At 42.3% G+C, this 23,152-nt stretch overlaps 2 protein-coding genes across 3 annotated transcripts; one reads left to right on the plus strand and one right to left on the minus strand.

Moving 5' to 3' along the window:
* Window positions 1–320: 320 nt before the first annotated feature.
* ska2 (spindle and kinetochore associated complex subunit 2) lies at window positions 321–5,554 on the plus strand. The gene is made up of 7 exons (XM_053515781.1): window positions 321–472; window positions 2,492–2,581; window positions 3,214–3,390; window positions 3,494–3,568; window positions 3,888–3,924; window positions 4,786–4,921; window positions 5,016–5,554. The coding sequence occupies exons 1-7, from the start codon at window positions 440–442 to the stop codon at window positions 5,146–5,148; spliced, it is 681 nt and encodes a 226-aa protein (XP_053371756.1). The 5' UTR covers window positions 321–439; the 3' UTR covers window positions 5,149–5,554.
* LOC128545482 (inactive serine/threonine-protein kinase TEX14-like) lies at window positions 5,290–22,427 on the minus strand. 2 transcript variants are annotated; one of them, XM_053515780.1, is made up of 27 exons: window positions 22,298–22,427; window positions 22,003–22,117; window positions 21,701–21,866; window positions 21,148–21,284; window positions 20,931–21,012; window positions 19,579–19,712; window positions 19,221–19,340; window positions 18,723–18,846; window positions 17,203–17,381; window positions 16,729–16,868; window positions 15,847–16,037; window positions 15,526–15,589; window positions 14,002–14,375; window positions 13,793–13,875; window positions 13,616–13,689; window positions 13,189–13,338; window positions 12,936–13,033; window positions 12,609–12,734; window positions 12,337–12,415; window positions 9,671–9,743; window positions 9,228–9,379; window positions 8,844–9,134; window positions 6,727–6,793; window positions 6,550–6,639; window positions 5,926–6,101; window positions 5,760–5,820; window positions 5,290–5,419 (listed from the first exon to the last, which is right to left on the minus strand). In XM_053515780.1, exons 1-26 carry the CDS (start codon window positions 22,425–22,427, stop codon window positions 5,768–5,770), a joined length of 3,468 nt encoding a protein of 1,155 aa, XP_053371755.1. In that variant the 3' UTR covers window positions 5,290–5,419; window positions 5,760–5,767. The 2 variants fall into 2 exon arrangements, with proteins under 2 accessions (XP_053371755.1, XP_053371754.1); XM_053515779.1 differs by having other exon boundaries at window positions 9,228–9,385.
* Window positions 22,428–23,152: the final 725 nt, after the last annotated feature.

Genomic DNA, 23,152 nt, shown 5'->3' on the forward strand with positions numbered 1-23,152 from the left:
TTCAAATTGCGCTTTCCAAGTTTTTAAACAAATTTATTATAATATACATGAAATTCGTATCATGGAAAATCGTAAATTCTATACACAACTTGTCCAGACTTTTGAAATGCACTGTCCAATAGCTGAGAGACTTCTCTCCAGCCAGCGGTCGCGTCCTGATTAACGTCACATCAGACGTGCAGCGCGCAGTACAGGGCGCGGGAGCGTGTATGATTCACGCGCGTTAGAGTGCACTAGCGTAGGGAGGAGCGTAATGATTCGAGACGGGCCCGATATTTAGAACGCCATTTCGCGAAACCCCGCCCTTCCTCGCTGCGGCGTCTCGTCACCGACCAATCAGAGGTCACAATCCGTCAGGGCTCAGCCAATAGGAAGCCGATGTACACTCGCTCCTCGCGCCGTATTTCCGGGGCTGCTTCAGGAATGTAAACTATTCAACATGGAGACAGCAGTGGATAAGCTGGAGGCGATGGTAAGCTCTGTGGCTGTTTTAAAAATACATATCTTTATATTTTTTTCGACTTGACTTTTTAATGAATCATCAGCGAGCTCAGTGTTCAGCGTCATTTCAGTGTAACGGTATTTAGGCTCCTCCGCGGAACATCGCCTCAGCCTGACGCTGGCTAACCGCGCGCGCGCGCTCCCTCTGAGGCGAGAAAATTCCCCACAAACAGCTCCGGCTTTATTTTAACCAACACGGTTTCCTGCACTGGGGTCTAATCAGGTCGCCTCTTTAACACCCATACGGGGAGTAAAACCGTGTGAACCGTGTGAACCGTGCTCCACACAGTCAAAAGTGCTCATTTCGCTGTTACGCGCCGAACGACGACGACAACGAGTACGAGCGTACATATGATGCGCGCTCACGAGAAGGCCGTGCCCGGGAATGCGCGCTCCCTGGCGTGTGAGGGTCCGCGTGCACGCGCTACATCCTTGACCTCTTAGGTCTCATTTTCTAAAAATAAAATAAAACTTCCTTGTGTTTGACTAACATGTGTACACACACACACACACACACACACAGAGCATGGAATCAGTGCAGTGTGTAGGTACAGATAAAGTTAGCATTAAAGTAAAAGTTCAGAGATAAACCACAATTCCTGTTATGTAACAATGTTGAATACTGTTAAACTGCGAGATAGCACAACGTACAGGAAAACACACACACACACAGAGTGGAGGCCTCACTGTAATGCACAGACAGGCACCAGTTTTCCCACACTGTATCTGTACAGGACTCACACACACACACACACAGCATCTTTAATTCTGGAGTCAAGAGAACATGTGAACATGCAGGTGAGAGTAAGACACGAAGAGTTAAATGAATAAACAGAGGTGTATATCAGGTGCTGTCCAGCTGTTTCTCTGTCTCCTGGAGCTGATCATGTGACCGCGTGGCCCATTCGAGGGCGGGGTTCACCATCACTTTATCTCCCCGCTGTCTTTTAGATTGACATTCGAACATGTTGCGGTGTTACTGAGACCCTGAGGTCTGTGGTGTGTGTTTGTGTGATGCGGCTTTTTGTGTTGCAGGTCAGTAATCTCTCACTCTTCTGTTCATCCTGCAGAAGGAGAGCCAGCGTCTGTCCATCCGTCCGTCCAGTGCCCCTTTTATGTTGTACTACTGGTGCCGTGGTCCTGAGAGCAGTGCAATGTTAAAAGGGCATTGGCCGGGTTTTTCTCTCCGAGACCTTTTCCTCACACACACTCCTCTTCCTCACACACACTCCTCATCCTCCTCCTCCTCAACGCCGGTGATGTTTACAGGAGCTCTGACATCATTGCACTACTGTAACACACAGAGAGCAGTGCAATAGTATTGTCAAAGCATCTGTGAGCAGCTAAGAACACATCTGCGTGCGTGTGTGTGTGTGTTTGTGTGTGTATGTTCCTGATTCCTGAGACCCTATCAGTATTGTCTCTGCTGTGCGCTGTGATCAGAGTAGTGCAATATTGCTTATAGGGTTTCAGGGTTTGGGTTAAACACCGCTCAAGCACAGAGACTGCAGATTATTTAATGGCTTATTTATTTTGAAATGTGTGCTTTAAAAATATTTTGCCATTTTTGTTTACTTTTTTTTATGTTTGACTTTTAGTGGCACATTATTAGTGCTTTAGGATAATTAAATCTTTAATTTTTAAAAATTTGTTTACTATTATCATGCAACAATTTTTTTCAAGTATTAATTTGTTCAATATTTATAATTTTTTGTTTATTTTAGATAAGGTTTTATTTATATTTCCTACAATTTCTTCTGTTGCTAAAACTTAAATATTTTTATGGTGTTTAAATGGAATTATCAGAGAAGAATTTTCTATTTAATCCTTTTTCTTATGATTTGTATGGTTTAAAAAGAAAGTTTTTACTTCAGTTCTCATTATATCAGCCCTTTGGTTATTTATTGCTGATATAATATAATGATTTTGCGTTGTTCTAAATAATCGTTGTTGAACTTTGTTGTGTAATTCCACGTTGTCGTTGCTGTAGTTCCAGAAGGCCGAGGCAGACATCGAGTATGTGGAGAAGCGTCTGAAGTTCGATTTCATGACAAGCGCTCGAGAAAACGGCGCCACTGAGGTCAGACACGCAGCTGTTTAATAACCATGACTTAAAACTGTTTGCTTCTGTTTATATAGTGAGGAAATAGAAAATAAGGTTTTGCTTTTATTATAAAATATATCTCATAAATATGCTAAAGTTTAAGTATTTTATTTTAACACACCTGTTATGATATCTAACACACTGCATGAGTTTACACTTAGAAATGTAAACTAAAGGTGACTGGCTGCAGAAGTCCAGGAAAGCCTGAGTTATTTTATTATTCTGTACCAATCTCTGGAACGCTGTGCAGTAACCATGGAGACGTCTTGGGGTGGCAATAAAGCTGACCCTTTGTTTAGGAATGCTATCGCTTTAACAACAGCAAATTGGTGGCTTTCTGACGAAAATGATCGCTGCGGCTCACAAATGTCCAGCTGTTTCATCTTGTTTCAGTCGCTAAAGTCAGTAAATACAAGTGCGCTCATTCGTGACGTGCAGCGGTTTCACTTAATCACGTGTTTCAGCATCGTGAGAAAATGATCTCTCAAGAGAAAAAAAAATGTTGTAATAAGATATCAGTCAACTCAGTAAAAAGAACTCATGGACTTTTTGGACTTCCGCGGGTGACAGATATGAGAGTAAAATGTGTGGTGTGTGTTGTGTTTTAGGGGAACCCGGTACAGCTGCTGGAGAGTCTGACGGCCATTAAGGCTCGTCACGCGGCTCTGTGCGTGCAGATGGAGGAGATCACGGCTGAGCAGAAACGCTCGATGGATTCGATCAGATCTCACCTGAACACCACAGTAAAGCTGGTGGAGGAGCTGCAGAGCACGGCAGATACACAGGTTAGAGTCTGACACCCCACATGGTTATTACTGAGACACCTGGTGCCGGGATTAAAGCAGAACCTTAGCGACGTTACAGATCAGTGTGACGTTTCTGTTGCAGGTTCCTCTCCTCACACAGGAAGAACAGGAAGCGAGAGACTCCCTCTGTTCAGCAGTCAAAGCTCTGGCTGTACAGGTATATATCTCTCTCTCTCTCTCTCTCTCTCACACACACACACACACAGTCTCTGTAAGGACCTCTGCTTATAGAATGATTACAGTAGATAATTGATGCTGCGATGCACCTCAGCCTCAGGTGTAAGGAAATCACTCAGCTCTTTATTTAGCGGTTTTTAGTAAAGCCTGATCACGTGACATCACACTGTCTGTGTAAGGATATTTACATATTTGTTTTTAACATTTACACACTTTTAATGTAAGACTACTAATTAACTTTAATTGTCATTTTATTGTACAAATGATTTATTATTATTATTTATTTGTTCCCCCTGTAGACGCCATCTGAAGCTCACACACAGCAGGAGTCTAACTGTAAGTGTGGGGTTTAATCACTCCAGCTGTTAGGGATGTTAATGTACAGCAACATCAAAAAAAAGTTGAACTTGAAGGCAGTGTAAGCTTCCAAAGACCAGACACACACACTGTGTGTAAATGTCACCAACCCTCACCTGCTCTACACTTTAACTTCAGATGTTCAAGACAGGACGACTGCAACACCTGGACAGGTTATGATGACGTCACCAATAGACGGCATGTTTTAACGTAAAAACTGGAAAACTCCCCATACGCAGTCCTCACACTGTGGTGGAGAGCGGCTCTCTAGAGAAGTGTGGAGTTAGTGTAGAATAATCCATGTCAGGGTGGTGTGATGATTTAACCCAACGCCACACCGGTCTCACAGAACATGTCTTTTTACGTGCAGAAAATGAAGTGACATCATTTAAGATACTGGAAATGTTACATCATTATCCTGATTCGAGAGTCTGATCTAAAACTCTGACTTCACACACAGGAGTACAGCGTGACCTAGAAAGTCAATTAAACTTAAATACTGGGTGTAACAGAAAACCCGGATAGTGTTTGTGCTCTAGAGAAGCACAGGAATACTGCACGAGTGTGTCTTGTGGAGACAAATGGACAGGGAAATGTGTTTTTTTGTGTGCATGAGTTTATATATTGCTGAACTGCATGAATGCATTGAGAGAGTGCAGATTTTTAGTTCTATCTAATCTACTAATTTACAGTATACCTGAATGAGATCTCCACTACATGTGGAGTGTGTCTGTCAGTAGGGGGCGCCATTACGAACCTGGAAGTCAGCGTTAAACAGATGCCCTTGTAATAATTATCGTGGTTTGTAAAATTAAATACGGACACACTTGTGTTTGTCAGCACAGGAAAAGCGCAAAGACGTGAAAGACGTGGAGTTCGAAGCTGTTCCACGGGGTGTACGGGAAAACGTCAAGCTCAGTGACCTCAACACCCTGTACACACAGCTGACTGAACACTTCTCCTCAGACGGCAGCAGGTGTGGACACACACACACACACACTCTCTTAGATGTTACATGGAACACGTTTTTGTATTGTTTTATAAATCCTCTCCACCCCTCATCCCCTCAGCGCATCTCTGAGTCTACAGAAGATGAGAAAGTTGAACATGAGAGTGAGCGAGACTGCGATTAAGACGCTGCAGCACCTTGGTCTCATCGAGCTGGATAAGAAAGGCTTGGTGTCTCTTTCCTCCTCACACTGAGGACACACACGCTCGTCCTCTGATTAACGTCTCCTTTTCATAAACCTCAATACAATGTTCAGTTTAATATTCAGTGTGATAATAAACAGTTGTAACATTTCAGATACACAGTATTTATAACAGGGTTGTGTACTAAGAGAGAGAGAGAGAGAGAGAGAGTCCCCGGTCCCATAATTCCTTTTCTCACAGGTCGACACTGAGACAGGTGAGGTGACTGATGCAGGTGAACAGTTACAGCAAAACAGAGGACTGTTGTTATCACATGATAAAGCTGGGGAAAAAACAAACAAACAAATTGCACTATTTTTATAAACAGAATTTTTTTTGGTGTGTGTAATGATTTTGTGTCTGTGTTTAGTACATTCCCTTTGTAATTAAAATCTCATTAGACCACAAATTCCAGTGTGTTATTTAATAATTGACTTATAAACATTTATTACATACACTTCAGAACACTCGCATGTTAGACTGTGTTCAGGACACGCCCACAGCGAGGTGTTTGATGATGTTGATGTATTTAGGACACACCTATTCTGTGTAAATGTTATGTTTGTGTATTGTGTAGGTGTTGAGACAGTAGTAATAGTTGTGTATAGAGTGTGTGTGTGTACCTTTGCAGTTAGTCACAGGTAGTGTGATGTGCCACATCTCCCTCAGGTCTGTTCCTGACATCTGCACACGAAAGAAAGACACAAAGTGAGGAAAAGCGGGTGAGAGGATCAGCTCACACTCAGCTACCCAGCATCTCTGCACCGTGTGTGTGAAAGAGAGAGAGACCTGAGGTGGATGTTTGTTCCTTTGGTGTGGACCAGAGGAACATAGTGTCTCCTCCAGAACATCTTCTCTCCTCCATCACCTCCTCCTTTCTCTCTAGCTGATCCCGGATCCCTCGCTCCGCACTCTCACTCTGTCCAAACTTTCGCTCCGCTCCCTCCTCCGACCCTGCGCTCACACTAATACACAACCAGTCAATCATTTCGCGTGTCGTTTCCGTCTGGTGGGCGTAGCCTGTATAACCTATAAAAATAAATCTCTTATAAATAAACCCTAAAGTAGACCAAGGAGTCCGGTGTGTATCAGGATCATGGCCAGTTTCTTCTGCAAAACTAACACTGTGGTGTGTATGCAGAAGCTTTAAAGAGTGTATCCTCTTGTCTGGGTTGTTTCTAACCCAAAAACAACACGGTACACTCCTTCATCATTTATCGAACAAAACAGGATGAGACCAATGATGGGAAAAGTCTAGTGTGATGACAGGAAGTGATGCTGTGGAGCAGAGACAGCTGCAGGAAATCAGACTCCACACAGACAGGAACTGAATGACAGACGGATGGACGGACAGGCGGCGCGTGAGGGAGGTGGAGAGGAACAGAACGTCAGTACTGCATGATAAACACGTACTCTGTAATTGCTGAGGCTTCTGTCACGGTTCTCTGTGCCTCAGGGTTCTCCTGAAAGTCCTGCAGAACCTCATCCAGGGTGGAGTGTGCTCTGTGAGGTTACGGGATTATCATCAGTTATTACACACTAATACAACCTTCACATTCAATAACAGGAGAGTGATGTTATCAGCTTTACCTTTTAGTAGACCAGGCAGTCTCGCAGGAACATCGCTCTCTTCTTGTGTCACACTGTAACACTGTAACTGTACAACACACACACACACACACAAAGCTTAAATCATCTCCGATAATCATGCATGTCCCAAAACCAGCTTTAATATTATGAAACCTCTGTGAAACCGCGACACCTCTGTTTCTATGGCGATCCTGTAATATCACGATTTTAGAAATATCAAGATTAAAAAAAATTTTTTGTTACATTTTGTTACAATTCTAAACAAATAATTCACTCCCACCATACAGGACGCTGAGCTGCCTGCCAATGTGTGAATAGTTTAGCGCCACCAGGAGGATTACAGAGGAACGGAAACTCAAATACCAATATGTATGAATTAAAAACTATTTGCGTGGTGTGGCGATACATGAACCACTACACAAAAGAATCACAATAAGTAACACAATTAAAAAATATATACTATTTCTAAAATATATTGACTTTTTAAACTGTTGTCTGTTATTCATGCTATGCCAGTCTATATAATGTTCTTGCCCAGCAGGTGGCAGTAGTGTTGTATGACAATATGTATAAAGTAACAGGGTTTGTACCCTCGGCTCTTGCTGTGGTGAGGAGCAGTGCAACAGCGTCAGGAGGATCACCTGGGGCCTCATGTATCAACGCTGCGTACGCACAAAAACTTTGCTTACGCCAGTTTTCACGCTCACGGTCGGATTTACTAACAGTGTAATTAACATGAGAATGTGCGTTCTTCCACGCCAACTTCATGTCTGGCGTACGTGTATTTCTTGTGTGTGTTTGTTTTATTTCCGTTGGCGACTCCTAGAGGCAATTATGTTAAATTGCACACTACAAAGTATCGCACCAACACATGTGAAAAACATTGCTATTAATTTATAATTGATAAAATGGGTTAATTAACACGATATTTTTCTACCAATTATGTGATTTAGAACATATAAAAGCATTAACAAATGTATACAACCCTTAGTCTATGGCAATGGCAGTGTTGGCCTTATTAGAAGACATGGTCAGTGTCCGAATCCGAAGGGACGTGTTTTTAGGGATCACGGTGATTTTCTGGCCCACGATGATGACTGGCTTATTAGCTGTTTCAGATTTCCCTGCGTACGCGGAATCCCACGCATATTCTCTTTGTACAACCGAATTAACGTGAAATTGAGCGCACGTGCACAAGCGCAAAACCCCTCCCTGCCTCCTCCTCCGTATAAATATGTTAATGACTTCACTTTGGCAAAACCAAACGAAAAAGCAATGGCAAAAGCAAGTAAGAAGAGAAACTTCACAGAATTTGAATTGGAGGTGCTCCTATCGGAGGTAGACCGGAGAAAGACTGTTATTTGCAAGTTTGTCCTCCGGATTTAATAACAAAATAAAATAAAAACTTAGCTGGAATAATATCTTTAAATACATCACTCACTAAGAAGCCACCCATCGCGCACCCTGCCACCCTGGAGCCTCATCCCAACCATGCTGTTTGTGAGGATGAATGAATCATGGGTTGTCCCAGGCCACCTTGCCACAATATTTGTTAGGCGCATTTGAGCATCACATATTATTTTCACATTTATTAATTGGAAATGTTTCCGATTCACGTATGCAAATTCGTCTTCAGATGGCGCCTTTATAGCAATGTGCGTGCAGACGATCGCTCCGATTACATTAGGAAAACGGGCGATCGCTGCAAATTACGCTTTAATATTTGGTTGGTCAACTGCATGGTATGGAAACCTTATATACCTGCTAGACATAGTAGTGTGCAATTTAACACAACTGCCTCTAGGAGTCGCCAACAGAAATAAAACAAACGCACACAAGAATTACACGTACGTCAGACATGAAGTTGGCGTGGAAGAACCGTGAGCGTGAAAACTGGCGTGAGCAAAGTTTTTGTGCGTACGCAGTGTTGATACATGAGGCCCCAGAGCTTTTAATAACTATTGTTATTCAGCACTTTCTGACTGGTCATTAGAAGAGCAGTAGACAGTAGAAGAGGTTTTTATTAATGTTTAATACAGTAGTGTCCGTAGTGTTGCAGTTCTATTTCTGTGTTTGTGTGTGTGTGTGTGTGTGTGTGTGTTTTAACTCTGTCCTGCCTGGTGTGTGACTGTGGTCCTGGCTCTTCTTCTTCCCCTCACACTGCCTGGACTCTGTGATGGTGGTAGTGTACTCTGGGTTGCCAGAGCCAGGCGTGTCAGAATCCCCCTGAGCGTGAGTCTGCTGGTCTGTGTGTTGGTGGAGCGCGCTGACCGTCTCGGTGCGCTGCAGTCTGGGTGTGTTGTGGGTCTCACTGTGGGACAGAGACTCTGTGCTGGGCCACGGAGACTGCGGGGGAGGAACGTGTGGGGGAACACACACCTTCCTGCAGGAGGCGCTACAGCCTTGTCCTGGTGTATAAAAACACACAACTTATGGTTTAGCACACAGCTCATATGTAACACCAACTAACATATACAGGTGACAGGTGTACCTGTGTGTACCTGTGTGTACATGTGGGTTACGTGGGGTGCTGTTGCATGGTGGGATACGTGTGCTGCATGCAGTGAGCGAAGCTCCATTTTGCACCACCCACTCCTGGAGGTGTGCAGGTGTACAGCCAATGCTGGAGAGATCGGCTATATCTGCCCCATGACTGCTCCTTACACACACACACACACACACACACACACACACAAATATATTTGCAAAAACTATTTATATGTTTAACATATTTAAAAAAAATACAATTTTTTTTATATTATTTCATTTAAATTCTAAGATTTCACAATTAAATCTTTGTTTTTATTCGTTTCTCTTTAGAACAGCAGCTGTAAGAGATTTCCATAATGACATCACTGCTCTCAGTCCACAGGAACAAGTTTGTAAGAGGGTGAGACAGTGTGTGTGTGTGTATAGGTGTGTAGGGGTGTGTGATGGCCCGTACCTGTTGGTGTGCACAGACAGAGGCACTGATTCTGCTCCAGTGAGTTCAGGTTCGTCTGGTGAAGACCAGAACTCTGAACAAAACACACACAATCAACATTACAAGAATAATATATATATTTTTTTTAATGGAATAAAAAAACCGATTTGATTTTAATTTGCACTCTGGTATGTGTTACTAGCATTAGTACGCATCCCTGATGGTTAAAGAGTTTGTAGAAAGTGTTAAAAGTTTAAAGCTAAAAATAATCTGCTGATCTTTAATGTAATCAGTGATATTATTATTATTATTATTATTATTTTATTTTATTTTTTTCAGGTTGAAGCCCACGTACGTGTCTGTCTGTCTTTGTGTAGGAAAGAACTCTCTGTTTTATTAATAAAAAATTGGCCTTCTTGAAGGGTTGCATATAGCCACACCCACCTCGTGGAAAAAAAAGTGCTGGATGGTGTGATGTAATCTGTCCTATACTGTCCCATACTGTCCCTTATTTAGATTTTATTTAAGGTTAAACTTCAGGCCTGGCAAAGTTTCATTAAAGTTTATTCTTAAGACCGACAAAGTGAGTCTTGTACGCCTTTGACACACAAATATACAATATAAAGTTTACCAATCCACTGGTCTAAATCTGTTCCGTTTCCCCACACTGCCATCACGTGGCTAAAAAAACTTAATTGCGTCTAAGGGAAATTAATCTCACACGTGAAATACAGTATTGTCTCTGCACCTTTAAACCTTGAGGGGAACCACGTCTAAAAGCTGTTTTCCACTGTGTTGGACCCTGTTCTGTTGAGGATGTTCCGAAATCACACACACATACAATATCCCGGACTTCACTCATTGTATACATTCACTTACACACTGAAAATATTGCATATACAGTGGAACTTACGTGGATTACGAGCATAATTCATTCCAGAAGTGGGCTCGTATTCCAAAACACTCGTAAACCAAATTTTATTTTCCCATAGGAAATAATGGAAACTTACATTATTTGTTCTACAGCCCCCCCCCCCCCCAAAAAAAAAAAAATACATAAAAATTATTGATACAAAATATTAAGTAAAAATAAAACAAATTAACCTGTACTTTACCTTTCAAAAAAGTAAAAAATAAATCCCGGCAGATAAACGTTTCCCTTTGTGCACGCAGGCACTGTGCACGTGTGTGCGCGTGTGTATGTGTGCGTGTGTGTGTGTTTGAGGCAAGAGTAAGTGGAGACTCTTGCTTTCAGCCCCTCCCGTCTTACCCTCCTCATCTTACACATAAAAACATTCTCCTCTCGTTTAAACACACTCACACACATTAACGGAAAGACTGTTGTTCTCCTTTAAATTATTAAAGCTTCTCCGCTTTTGTTTATGTTGCTCGCAACAGCGTAACAGCTTGTTAATTCATGCTCGTGTAATGATGAGATGGACAAACTCGTCGATGCCTGTTCTTTTATTTTCTGCATTGTCAGGTTATAGTACAAACTTTTGGGTGGATCCTGCACTTAAATCCAACTAAAAAAACTATTGAAGAGCAAAACTCAGGCTCAATATCCTAACTTAAATCTCACATTCGCGTTCACACACACCGGACTGCATTACCCACAATGCATCTCCCGCACTGGACTACACTTCCATAAACAGAGGTCAAAAATCAACGTCTCTCTCCCACTACACTGTTTTATCTGAAATTAGCAATAAACATCGCTAATGACACTCGTGTGAGCGCAAACTAACAGAATCACTGCTGTAACGTAAAACAAACAAACAAATTACCCAGCACCTCATCTCTGAAAAGATTTGCGACAGAGTTTCTTCGGAGAGCACAGTGTGTGTTTCTTGCCTTCATTTCTGTGCGCGTGTTTTTGTAAATGGGGGTTTCACACACACACACACACACACAGCTGGCACAGTGTCAAATCACGATCGTGCGCACACACACACACACACACACACCGTGATGAGGAAGAAAATAGGTTTTTCATACCTCTTTATTGAGAATTTATATTGCCTTACTCGCGCACACACACACACGTGTGTTATAAGAAACAGTACACGCACTGTACACACGCGCTTCCGAACACAAAATAAAATAAGTTTTACACACACACGTAGTCACAGTGTTATAGTAAACAGTACATGCGTGCATGGATGTTGATTATACCAGTAAGAGACAAGCACTAAGACCCAGCAGGGGAGACGATTCCGCCACGCAAGAGAGAAAAACCGTTGGCTTAGTTGTGATCACGTGACACTCAGCGTCAAAACAAGAAGCGCATGCGTGAAACATGATACTCGATGCTCGTAAACCAAGACAATGCTCGTTTTTCAAGTTTAATTTTTATAAAAGTCTTTGCTCGTCTTGCGGAACACGCGTAAAACGCGTTACTTGCAATCTGAGGTTCCACTGTAATTGTAAATATTGGTATCTGGTTCGCTGAAGTGTCTATCTTTTATACAATACACATGAGCTACTTCTGCCATTAACTGCGAGTAGAGCCGCGGTCTGTTTGTATCTGTGGAAATACGTAACACGAATGTTCATAAGTCGGGGACTATCTGTACTAGTATACTGAGGATAAAGTAAGCTGTGAACCCACCCTTATTATTGTTCAGTACACAGGCTCCTACACACCTGAGGTGGAGAGTCAGGGCAGATAAACCAGCACCTCGTACCTCTGAATGTGGTCTCCATGGGCGTGCAGGGGCAACACACCTCCATCGTCACGTCTGGATCATCCTCTGAACTTGACATCTAATGCAAAACAGATTCTTAATATTAATAATAATAATAATAATATATTCTAATTATAATGTATTATTATGCAGTTGTTTATAAGCTTACTTAACATGTACTATTGTAGCATGTGTGTGGGTGCACAGTAAACTGTGTGTGTGTGTGTGTGTGTGTGTGTGTGTGCGCGCACGTGGTGTTGATATACGCGTACCTGTGCTAGCTCCTCTTTAGCGTTTTTAGTGTTGTACAGGTTGAGTTTGGGAGAGTAGAAGATGCTGGAAGGTTCCCCTGGAGACTGAGTGTAGTGTGAGTCTGCACTATCTTCTCCCTCCTCCTCCTGATAACACACACACACACACCACATAAATAAACATGTGTGTGGTGTGTTTCTGTCCCTGCAGCTCTCAGGCAGGGCTGCACACTGTACAGAAAGGCTCCTACATGAAGGCCATCTGTACAAGAAATACGTCTGTCAACTTCTTCTAGTGTGTGTGCGTGTGTGTGTTTATTACACTGAAGGTACATATGGACTGGTTACCGCGTGTTGACCGTTGAGCTCCGAGACTGCTGTGGGCGAAGTGAAGGTGTGGTTGATGGTGTGGAAGTCTGTGCTCTCTTCACTATCACTGTGCACACCTGGTGGAACAACGACCAACAGGAGAAACACTTGAGCATCACGGTGTGTCCAGTGTGCAACCTGTGATATTATATCACCTGTCCGTCTACTTATAACCTGTCTCTCTCACACTCAGAGCTGATTAACACTAGCAGTGAGCAACATGCTGCTTTACCTGCAAACCTCTTAAACAGCTGCTCCAGACGTGTGTCTTTTTGTGTGTCCAACAGGGGGCGACACTCCTCCTCACTGTCACTGCCCAGAGCCCCTGCTGTACAGCTCAGGAAACCCTGTGCCACCCGGCCTACCACCACACTCACCCCACCTGCTCAGGTGAGACGAGTGACGAGACATGTAACGAACACATTTAAATCCTAAAGTAATTATTGTTCAGTAAGTGCAGTATGTCAGGGGAATAATATTTTAATACTGGAGCAATGAACATGACACAGGCAGTGAGAAAATTAAAACAAATAAATAAAAAATTGTTGGGGGTGGAACACAGAGGTCAGCTGATTATGTTAATTATCCTGTGTGTTTTTTTTTTTTTTAGATGAATGTAAGTTTATTTCTTTATTAAACTGTTTAATTACTTTACTTACTGGTCCAGTTGTCTTCAGCACGGTGGTTTAAGGTCAGCTCCTGTGATGAACTCATCACTGATGACTGAGACATCCTAAAATTATATCTATAATTAATATACCTTTAATAATTTGCATGATTAACATCTGCACATAGGTCTAACACTGAAGTGTTTGTGTGTGTGTGTGTGTACAAACCCGTCACACTCCTCAACAAATCTGACCGCCTTCTGATGTCCCTCTCTCATTCTCCAGTCTCTCTGACAGATGTTTTTTTCAGCCTGTCAGATGTAAATATGCTCATGACTTCTTCTACACACTCACCTCACATGCTGGTTAGAATATTAGGCCACACCCATCGCCACCAGTGCAGAATTAATCTGTTAGGATTCTTATGACTTTAATACCTCAGAACATCCAAAGCTCTCCTCTTCTGCAGAGCAGAACTCTGTGACACTCTTGTCCATCAGCCTGTGGGGGATGTACGTGGAAGATGGAGGTCCCACTGCTTTCATCACCACCTGTCTGTCTCGCAGCCCGACCAGACCGTCTGGCTCGTCAACCTGCTGCACCATTACTTTGGACTGAGAGCGCTCTAAGCTGCTCTCCACCTCCTTTAGCAGATACTGACACACTTTCAGGTTGACGGCGATGGAGCTGATGTAGTCGCAGACGGAAGACTGGGTCGCCAAATGACACTCTTTCATCTCAGGAGGGCGGGGCGACAGGCGCCACATGTTATGGAGGAGCTTTTCAGAAGGCGTGTCTGGGAATGTGTCATCTGGGGGAAAAAGATAAACAAAACTTGCCTAATGGAAGGTGAAGAATGCTCAAAAATGCTTTCAAAAATAGAAGTGTTAACAGTTTATAAAGTGGAACCTCGGATTGCGAGTAACCCGGTTTGCAAGCGTTCCGCAAGGCAAAGAATTTTATTATAAATTTTGCCTTGTTAAACGAGCGAGTCTTGATATATGAGTACCAAATATCATCGATTATCATGTGTGTGTGTGTGTGTGAAAATCATCGAATCATTGGAGTCATTGGAATGAATCATTGGAGTTTTTATTATTTCTTATGGAGGAACTCTGCTTTGAAATACAATTGTTTTGATATGCAAGTATGCTTCCGGAACCAATTATGCTCGCAATCCAAGGTTTCACTGTAATGAACAGAAGGGAAAAAAAAAAAATAAAATCAGTACTTGCTATTATCACCCTTTTACTGTAAAACAGCATCAGTTCTTCTAGGTACACTTGCACCGTTTTGTTGAAGGAACTCTGCTGGTAGGTTGTTCCAAACATTGGAGAACAAACCCATAGATCTCCTGTGGATGTATACTACTTCAAATCCTTCTGCCTCTTCATGAAATTCCATGACTGGATGATCAGGGCTCTGTGTGGCCAAAACCATCACTTTCAGGACTCCTTGTTCTTCTCTTCACTGAAGATAGTTCTTAATGGCAATGGCTGTGTGTTTGCAGTTGTTGTCCTGCTGCAGAATAAATTTTGGGCGAATCCCCAGGTGATACTGCATGATGAAGAAGTATCTGTCTTTATTTCTCAGCATTGAGGACACCATTAATCCTGACCACATCATTTGAATTTGATCTCCAACTCCAAACATACAAGAAACCTCCACTGTGCTTCACTGAGCCTGGAGACACTCATTACTGTACTCTAAATATTTATATATATATAAATAAATATATATATTTAGACTCATTAGTCCAAAGCACCTGCTGCTATTTTTCTGCGCCCCAGTTCCTATGTTTTCATACTTAGCCTTGCCAAAATGTCTCGGGTGATCCGACGGTTTGGTGTGAAAGTCTCTTCCTGATCTTGTTTACCTGCACTGCAGTCCAAGTTTTCATAAGAGTTTTAGCTAGAACCCTAAAGGTCTGCTCTCCTGAAAGATCCTCATTATAGTCTCACCTGGGCTTGACCTGGCCAGTAGGGGGCGCACCTCACTCCTCCTCCTCTCTCTCTCCCTCAGCTCCTGTCACCAGCACAACAACATGGCACTAAACCTCACCACCACTCCACTACTGAAGTCTTTTCTCCTTACAGCAAACACTAATTTAATAATCAACTCTGAAGTCGAATTTCACAGTTTGTAAAATTAATTATTATCCAGTATAGAAATTAGTGTTGTTTATGTATATTTTGTATTGAGTGCAGAACGCTGAAAGGAATACTTCAATACTGTATGATGTGTGTGTGTAAAGTGAGATGTTTTTTTTTTCTGCACGTCACCCTGAGGTCGGAGCGCAGTGTGTGACGCAGTTCCAGGAGGCTGCAGGTTCTGTCCTGAGGTCTAGGCTTCAGTCCGATCCTCAGCAGGTCGTGATATGGCTGTGGTACTGCCGGGTCGACAGCTAGAGCCTCACCTGCGCATACAGCGTGCCTTATCACACGTGGATCCACAGAACCCCAAGGAACCGAATCTACACACACAAACACACACACACAGAGACAGTAAGGAACAGCACCCCTGATGTACCTGTTTTATAATGATCTATTTTACTATGATGTATGTGTTCAGTGTTGTGTGTGTGTGTAAGTGTTAAACACATCCTGCAGGTTTGTTGTACAAGAACACACACCCTGTCTGTACAAATAGGTTTAAACACTCGGCTCTTGCCAACACCAAGTGAATATTTTATGATATCAGCAGTTTTTTTTCCTAGACCGTACATATTTCATAGGTGTTCGAAACATTATTAATTTGTACACATTTTATTTTATACATTATCTTGTGTATTTTAGATGGGAATACTTTTTTTTTTTTTAATACTGTATTCGTGGAACTTGCTCCATAATTACGTTACCTTCCGGAACAGTTTTTCCCCTTTAATAGTACCCCCTCCACATTGCTTAGACAACAGGCGGTAATACCAAAGAACTACCTTATTTTGTCAGCTTGTTAAAACAAAGCCAGTAAATTAGAAGCAGCAGACACATTTTGCTTTAGGTAACTTTGCCTGGTTTATATTAGACAGATGCAATTAAAAATTTAAACCTGTTATTTTATTTGTGTAAGTTATTAAAACACAAAAGTATCACCAACAGTAACTTTTGTTTTATACTAAAGTAACACCAGGTGCACTGGTATACTGTCTGTGTGTGTGTGTGTACCGGTGTAAAGCTCCTGTATAAGAGCAGAGGTGCTGTAGAGATCAGCTTTTTCTTTGCACGATCTCCCCCTGATCACTTCAGGAGCCGCCCAGTTATAGAGCGTCACAGGGACGGGTGGAGCGGAGGAAGGACTGTAGTCACTGCAGCGACAAAACACACAATACCACACAGATACACACTCATGTTTAGTGTCTAAACACTACTGAGAATAATTATAAAAGCGCAGAACCCTGAGAAAGAGGAAATTATATTAAGGCGTTTCTCCCAAATTTATTCATTAGATTCAACCCACCGTCTTGTTCCTGTCCAGTTATTTGAGAAATAAAAAAAATTAAGAAAGAAACCTGAACCATTTAACTTGACGTGGGCTTCACGTGAATATTGTTACACTGTGTTGCCTCGTCTGTATCTTGTACATTAGATCTAGCTCTTGGAATTGTTTTTATGACATCATAAGGCGAGGTGTCCTCTCACCTGGGTACTATGAAGCCGAGGTCGGTGATCTTAGCAACTCCGGGGTGGACGAGGAGGACGGAGTGAGAGGACAGGGAGCGCAGCACCAGACACTGGCTGTGCAGGTAGGACAGAGCTTCACACACCTGGAGGATCAGCAACAACCTCTCCTCCACCTGTAGAACATGGAACTCCAATCGCTGGCACACGCACACACACACACACACACACACACACACACTCTGAGTCAGTGTATCAGAAATAGAGGTCCTACATTTCAGTAGATAAAGCATGTTGTAATTGTTTAAAGTGGTTATGTGGGTGTGTCTGTAAATTTATTAGAACTAATACGCTAATAATTTTACAGTATAATGACTTTGTCTATAACACACATTTGTACATATCTATAAAATGTAACAAATTGCCTTATAACAATCAATTTACAGGAAATAAACAGTGACAAACGACAAAAAGAATCAGAACCATCAACAACTCCTGCATTTTACTTTTATATATAAGTATACATGTACATACTGTACATAGTTAATCAACTTCTTTTCCCATATTTAGTCATGTCCAATTCCTCCTCGTCACGCTTGCGTGAGCTCACAGACGCCCCTGATTGGCTGTAGAGCCGTAATTAATGTGGGAGCACTGAGTACCTCTCATCCCTCCCCTCTGAGAGAGCTCGGCCAATCAGCTCTCTCTTGACCTCCGGCTGCGAGAGGTTACAGCATCACCCGGGAATCGAACCAGCGATCGAACCAACGATGATAGGACGAGCACTTTACCACTGCACCACTCGGAGGCAGTTAGTTGACTTCTACATGATACTCATAACTACACCACACTGCTGCTGAGTCCTGCGCTCTGATTGGTCGTCAGGTGTTGATTAATTCTCTCCAACAGCAGCTCAGACGATAGTGCAGGTTTATATAACAGGCTCGCTCTGATACATTATCGTTTCCATGGTACCAGCTCGCCCAGAGGAATAATAAACAGGTTACAATAAGAGTGTTGATGTGGTGAAGATGTGGAGTCTCCAGTGTCAGAGGTAAAGCCGTGACTTCCCCAGATCTTCAGGACAGAGGAGTTTACGCTTCTTTACGGTTTCTCAGTAATGCGATTTAACAAGCTGCAGTTTTTTTTTTCTCTTATTAACTTAAAGAGAAGCTGCTGAGGGAGCGAGTGTTTATAGCGGCTGTAATGTCAGTGACAAGAGGAACTCGCGCGCTTCACAAACATTACTGTAACTATAAATAGATGAAAAGTATGATGTGTCGCTCTTTAATACACCAAACCCTGTAACTGTTACTGTGGTGTAAGAGGAATAGAGCACTTAGAGGGCGAGCTGTTGGAGGAAAATAAACAACTTTAGGGTAGTGATAGTATATTTGCCTCATTACAACACCGTATTACCTGGTTGTTCTTCTATAACAGCATGTCCCCAAGTGTTTTATTCTGTAATTGATATCCGACTCAGAGGTAAAATTTATATCTATGTGAGTGTGTGTGTGTGTGTGTGTGTGTGTGTGTGTTACCCGGTGGTAAAGCAGGCTGTACAGAGAGCCCACATGCACTCGCTCATACACCAGTTTGTTTTGTTTCAGGTCATTAGCGATGCTGACAGCCATCAGCTGAAGGAGGTGGGGGTGGGACAGCCGACTACAACACACACACACACACGTCTATAATATCTATTATTCAATAATAAACAAACACATACCATTAGTTCTTTAATAACCTGCTTAATTGAAAAGTTTAAGCATGTTCTACTTAAATTATAAGCCAAATCTTATTCATACTGAGACAGAGCTGAAAGGGTTAAACCCTGGACACACACACACACACACACACACACACACATATTCCCTCTCTGCTTCAGCTCTCTCCTGGTATTTTATGGTGCTGCGTTTCCGTGGAAATGTTGAACCATGATCAGTTTTGCCAGGAACAGAAGACAGTGACTCATTACCCAAAATGCAGCAGGACACGACAGGAGCAGTCGGAGGTGTTCTCGTGTTTTTCTGATTATTTACCTGCAGAAGCCGAGCTCGGTGGTGATGAGGTCGAGGTAGGCGTGACGCTCCGCGTGTTGGTGCGTGTCGCCGATCTGCAGCTCCCTCACCGTGACACGGATTCCTCCTCTCCAGCAGCAGCTGAGGACGAGAACGCCGTCGGCCTTCAGAGACGCGTCTTATAAAGCGCACGACTTACTGCGTTTAAACACCTTCACTCATTTAACACATTTAACACCAGGTCCCTCTAATGCATTCGCTGCAGTTATCGTTACTACACAATTCCTGGAGCATTATTCATTTACTCTCTTTGTACTTCCTGAAACGTCTGCCCTCATGTCAAGCTAATTAGTCATGAATGAACAGGAAGTGGTTGTACTTGGTCATCCTGATGAAGGTTCCACTGGAGAAGGAGTGGAGAGCTTCTTCTTCAGTCTGATACAGCTCAGGGTCAGATGTTAAGGGCACAGAGGAGAGCACACCTACAGGCGTGCCGGGCTTCTCCACACACAGCTGTGAAAATAAAACACAGCGGGGGGGCATCAGTAGATCAGAAAACACAGTTACAAAAACAATAACGGACTGTTTACTCTGTTGCGGTCTGGGAAGCGATTCCGCTCCTTGAAGACCAACACAGAGAGACTAAGGAGGAGCTTCTTCCCGCAGGCGATAAGGTCACTCAACCACAACCACGAACTAACACAATCTTTTCATAATTGATCAAATCTATCAATCCTTTTACATCCATGAACACTATGGACAATTACACGCTCACCTTCCCTCATATCTACACTACATTTTGTACATCTACATCCTGGACCATTGCACAAAGACACTTTAATAACTTTGCACACCTACCTTCACAACTACACTACATGTTTACGTTTACATCCTGGACCAGTGCACAAAGACACTTTAATAACCTCTGCACAAAGACACTTTCTTCTATGCATATTTGCACACCAGTACAGTATATTTCAATTTGTACAGTATATTTCTATTTTTATGCATATCGTATTTCTATTTTTATTTTTAGTTCCATTTTTTTCTAGCACATTTCTATTTTTATTTTTAGTTCTATTTTTTCCTAGTTTAATTTAATTTTTTTATTTAATTTTTTATCGTATTCTTTTATTTATACTTATTTCTTATTTGTAAACTTTAATTCTCTTTTAGGGTCAATAGCAGTCGTATAATACATTTCACTACATTTCGTACTGTGTATGTTTGTGTATGTGACAAATAAAATTTGAATTTTTTTGATTTTTTGTTAGTGTAGGTTTAATAATGTTGCTAACTAAAAACACTATTGAAAGCTGTCATTATTAATTAATCAGGAACGAGGAGCTCTTAGTGTCTAGAACAAATGGAAGTGGCGGTGATGATCGCCTTGCTGCACATCCTCTTACAGGAGCTTACTCTCAGTGTGCTGGGTGAAGAATAACATGACGACATTTAAACTCTGTATAAATTCATTATAGCTAATATTAATATTTCCTTCATCTGCTGACAATCATCTCACAAAACATGAACTTCCTTTTAACTGCTATGTTCTGACTGCTTCATGCCATCTTTCTTTTCTAAAGTCTTTCTAATCACTTTGTTTTGTAATGAACATTTTCAACAGAAGCATAATTACTGACTCCATCAACGCTTTGTGCTTGGATTTATTTTTTAAATTTATTTTATTTCTACACTGTAAAGAAACACAATGATGCCACAGATATTTACCTTTCCAAAGCCGAAACACTGGACTGTGTCAGCTAAAGGTGACTTTGTAGTTAGTTTGCTCTTCAAACCCCCATCAGAGTCCCTACGGACCGACACACACTCACAGCTTCATCTCACATTATAGTACGTGTAAAGGTTTAATATATGAGTAACACTCACTAGGTGTTATATATTAGAAACATGTGACAGACACAGGGTGGGTGTACACGTGACTCACGGTCTGAAGAAGCCCAGGAGAGATGGAGAGCGCAGGAAAGACTTAGGGGAAGTCGGAGAGCCGCGTCTGTCTGTGGACGACTGCGACACAGACAGACTCCTCATGGCAGATGTGCAGCTCTTAATAAAACCCACCATCTAAATTATTACAAAAAGAAAAATACTATAAATCTACCTTCTAATCTAATGTGTCAGGCCACACCCCCTTTCTGGCTCAAGTGTGGAGGGAATTTTAGCACATTTAGTTGGTAACTGGAAGCCAGACACTCCTGTTACTCTTTAGCCACGTTATTGCAAAAAAAAATTTTTTTAAATAAAAGTTTAAATAAAGAAGGAACACACCACGCTTCAGTGTTCCTCTCAAAGTCATGCTGCTAAAACACACACACACACACGTTCTGTCTAGAACAGAAAGCCTGAAAAGACAGAGCTTCCAAGCCTGATAAATGACATCATGAACAGACTCCTCCCCTTACACATGCTGGTAAAGGTTTTTGGTATCGCTTTACTGACGCCACAACTCCCAGGTGTAAACCCACTTCCACGTTAAGCACCTTAGAGCTGTGCTGCTGAGCGCCGATCTCAGCCCAGTCTCTCGGCGTCCTGCCCTGATGGTCGTGAAGACGCAGATCTCCCCCTGCCTCCAGCAGCTCGCTCAGGAGCCGTGTGTCACACGAGAACACCGCGGCATGGACCGGAGTGCTCCAGTCATCACAGCGGCTAAAGGGAAGAGAACAAACACTCGAATAAACATGACACGTCCTACTGTCTCTCATGTGTACATTACAGAGTTTAAGAGGGACGACACCATCCATGCTGGTAAACATTCAGCACTTCAAGAGCGGCGTGAACTTACTGATTGGGATCGGCTCCGTACAGGAGAAGCAGCTTGGCCGAAGCGGTGAAGCCCAGCAGAGACGCGCAGAACAGGGACGTCTGGCCCAAATCATTTACACCGTCCACGTCCACACCTAAACCCAGACAAGGTATAAACCACTGCTACCGTCCTGCAAGACGCCTACATCTACACAGTTCGTAGTGGCTTTATAAGTGTTTATGACTGAAGAACATGCTATAACCACACCAAACCAAAAAACTAACACTTTTTAATATTTAAAATGCATGTTCTGAGTGAGCTCTACGTGTTAAACCTTGCTTGAGGAGTTTCTCTGCTTCGTGCAGGTTTTTCTCGCGGGTGAATCGGTGGAGCCGAGACGCCGCACCTCCGGTTCTGACGGAGCCCAAGGTCACGGGACAGGGCACAGGGGACACGCCCGCCATCTCCACACCTCTCTAACCAGGACATTTAATCAAAAACACCGATATCCATCAGCACTCCATCACCTCCTCACCCTTCTCTCACTACTGTTTTATATTTAATTACACACCGGGACAAACAGTACACCGATATAACTCTGATATTATCATTAATTATTAAAACACACTGATAAACAGTCTAAAATGTTTCTTCCTCTCACAATTCCTTTGCCTTTATGTCATTTTTTAAACACCAATTTTGCTCTTTATATTTAAAATGATACACTCTTGACTCGTATACATGTATTGAGCAGCTGGTATAATTAACTGATAAATCCATAATCCATCGATTTTACACAAACTGGATAAATCCGGTCTGTTCGCGCGCGCGATGGCTAAAATCCGTGCAATTAGCTACATAGCTAACATTAGCATAACTAGCTAGTTCACAAAGAACGCATGAGCTAACAGTTTAAAAGTGTTTTAAATTGCTTACAAGATCGATAAATAAACTTGGAATGTTTTATTCCACAAAAGAAACAACAAGATTCTGTGTTTTATATAAATCATTAAACGGTCACTGACTGACTGACTGACTCACGTTCCCGCTCAAAAAAGGCGGAAGTTGGAGCTCGCGGGCTGCGACGGTGGATGACATAATGCAACGTCATTATTTTTTATATAAAAGAAAATGTATCATATATACAACAAATATCTTTATAAATAAACATAGTTAATATCCGTGTTTA

This window comes from Clarias gariepinus, chromosome 17 (genome assembly GCF_024256425.1).
Source record: "Clarias gariepinus isolate MV-2021 ecotype Netherlands chromosome 17, CGAR_prim_01v2, whole genome shotgun sequence".
NCBI lineage: Eukaryota > Metazoa > Chordata > Actinopteri > Siluriformes > Clariidae > Clarias > Clarias gariepinus.

Bases quoted from the DNA above. Each gene is read 5' to 3' on its own strand.
- ska2 (XM_053515781.1), top strand. From the start codon at position 440: ATGGAGACAGCAGTGGATAAGCTGGAGGCGATG. The intron at 2,582-3,213 runs GTCAGACACGCA...GTTGTGTTTTAG, and splicing joins GAGAAAACGGCGCCACTGAG to GGGAACCCGGTACAGCTGCT. The intron at 3,391-3,493 runs GTTAGAGTCTGA...TTTCTGTTGCAG, and splicing joins AGAGCACGGCAGATACACAG to GTTCCTCTCCTCACACAGGA.
- LOC128545482 (XM_053515779.1), bottom strand. From the start codon at position 22,427: ATGGCGGGCGTGTCCCCTGTGCCCTGTCCCGTGACCTTGGGCTCCGTC. The intron at 13,876-14,001 runs GTATTAAAGTCA...TACATCTGACAG, and splicing joins AGAGCTTTGGATGTTCTGAG to GCTGAAAAAAACATCTGTCA. The intron at 5,821-5,925 runs GTCTCTCTCTCT...TTTCGTGTGCAG, and splicing joins GGAACAAACATCCACCTCAG to ATGTCAGGAACAGACCTGAG.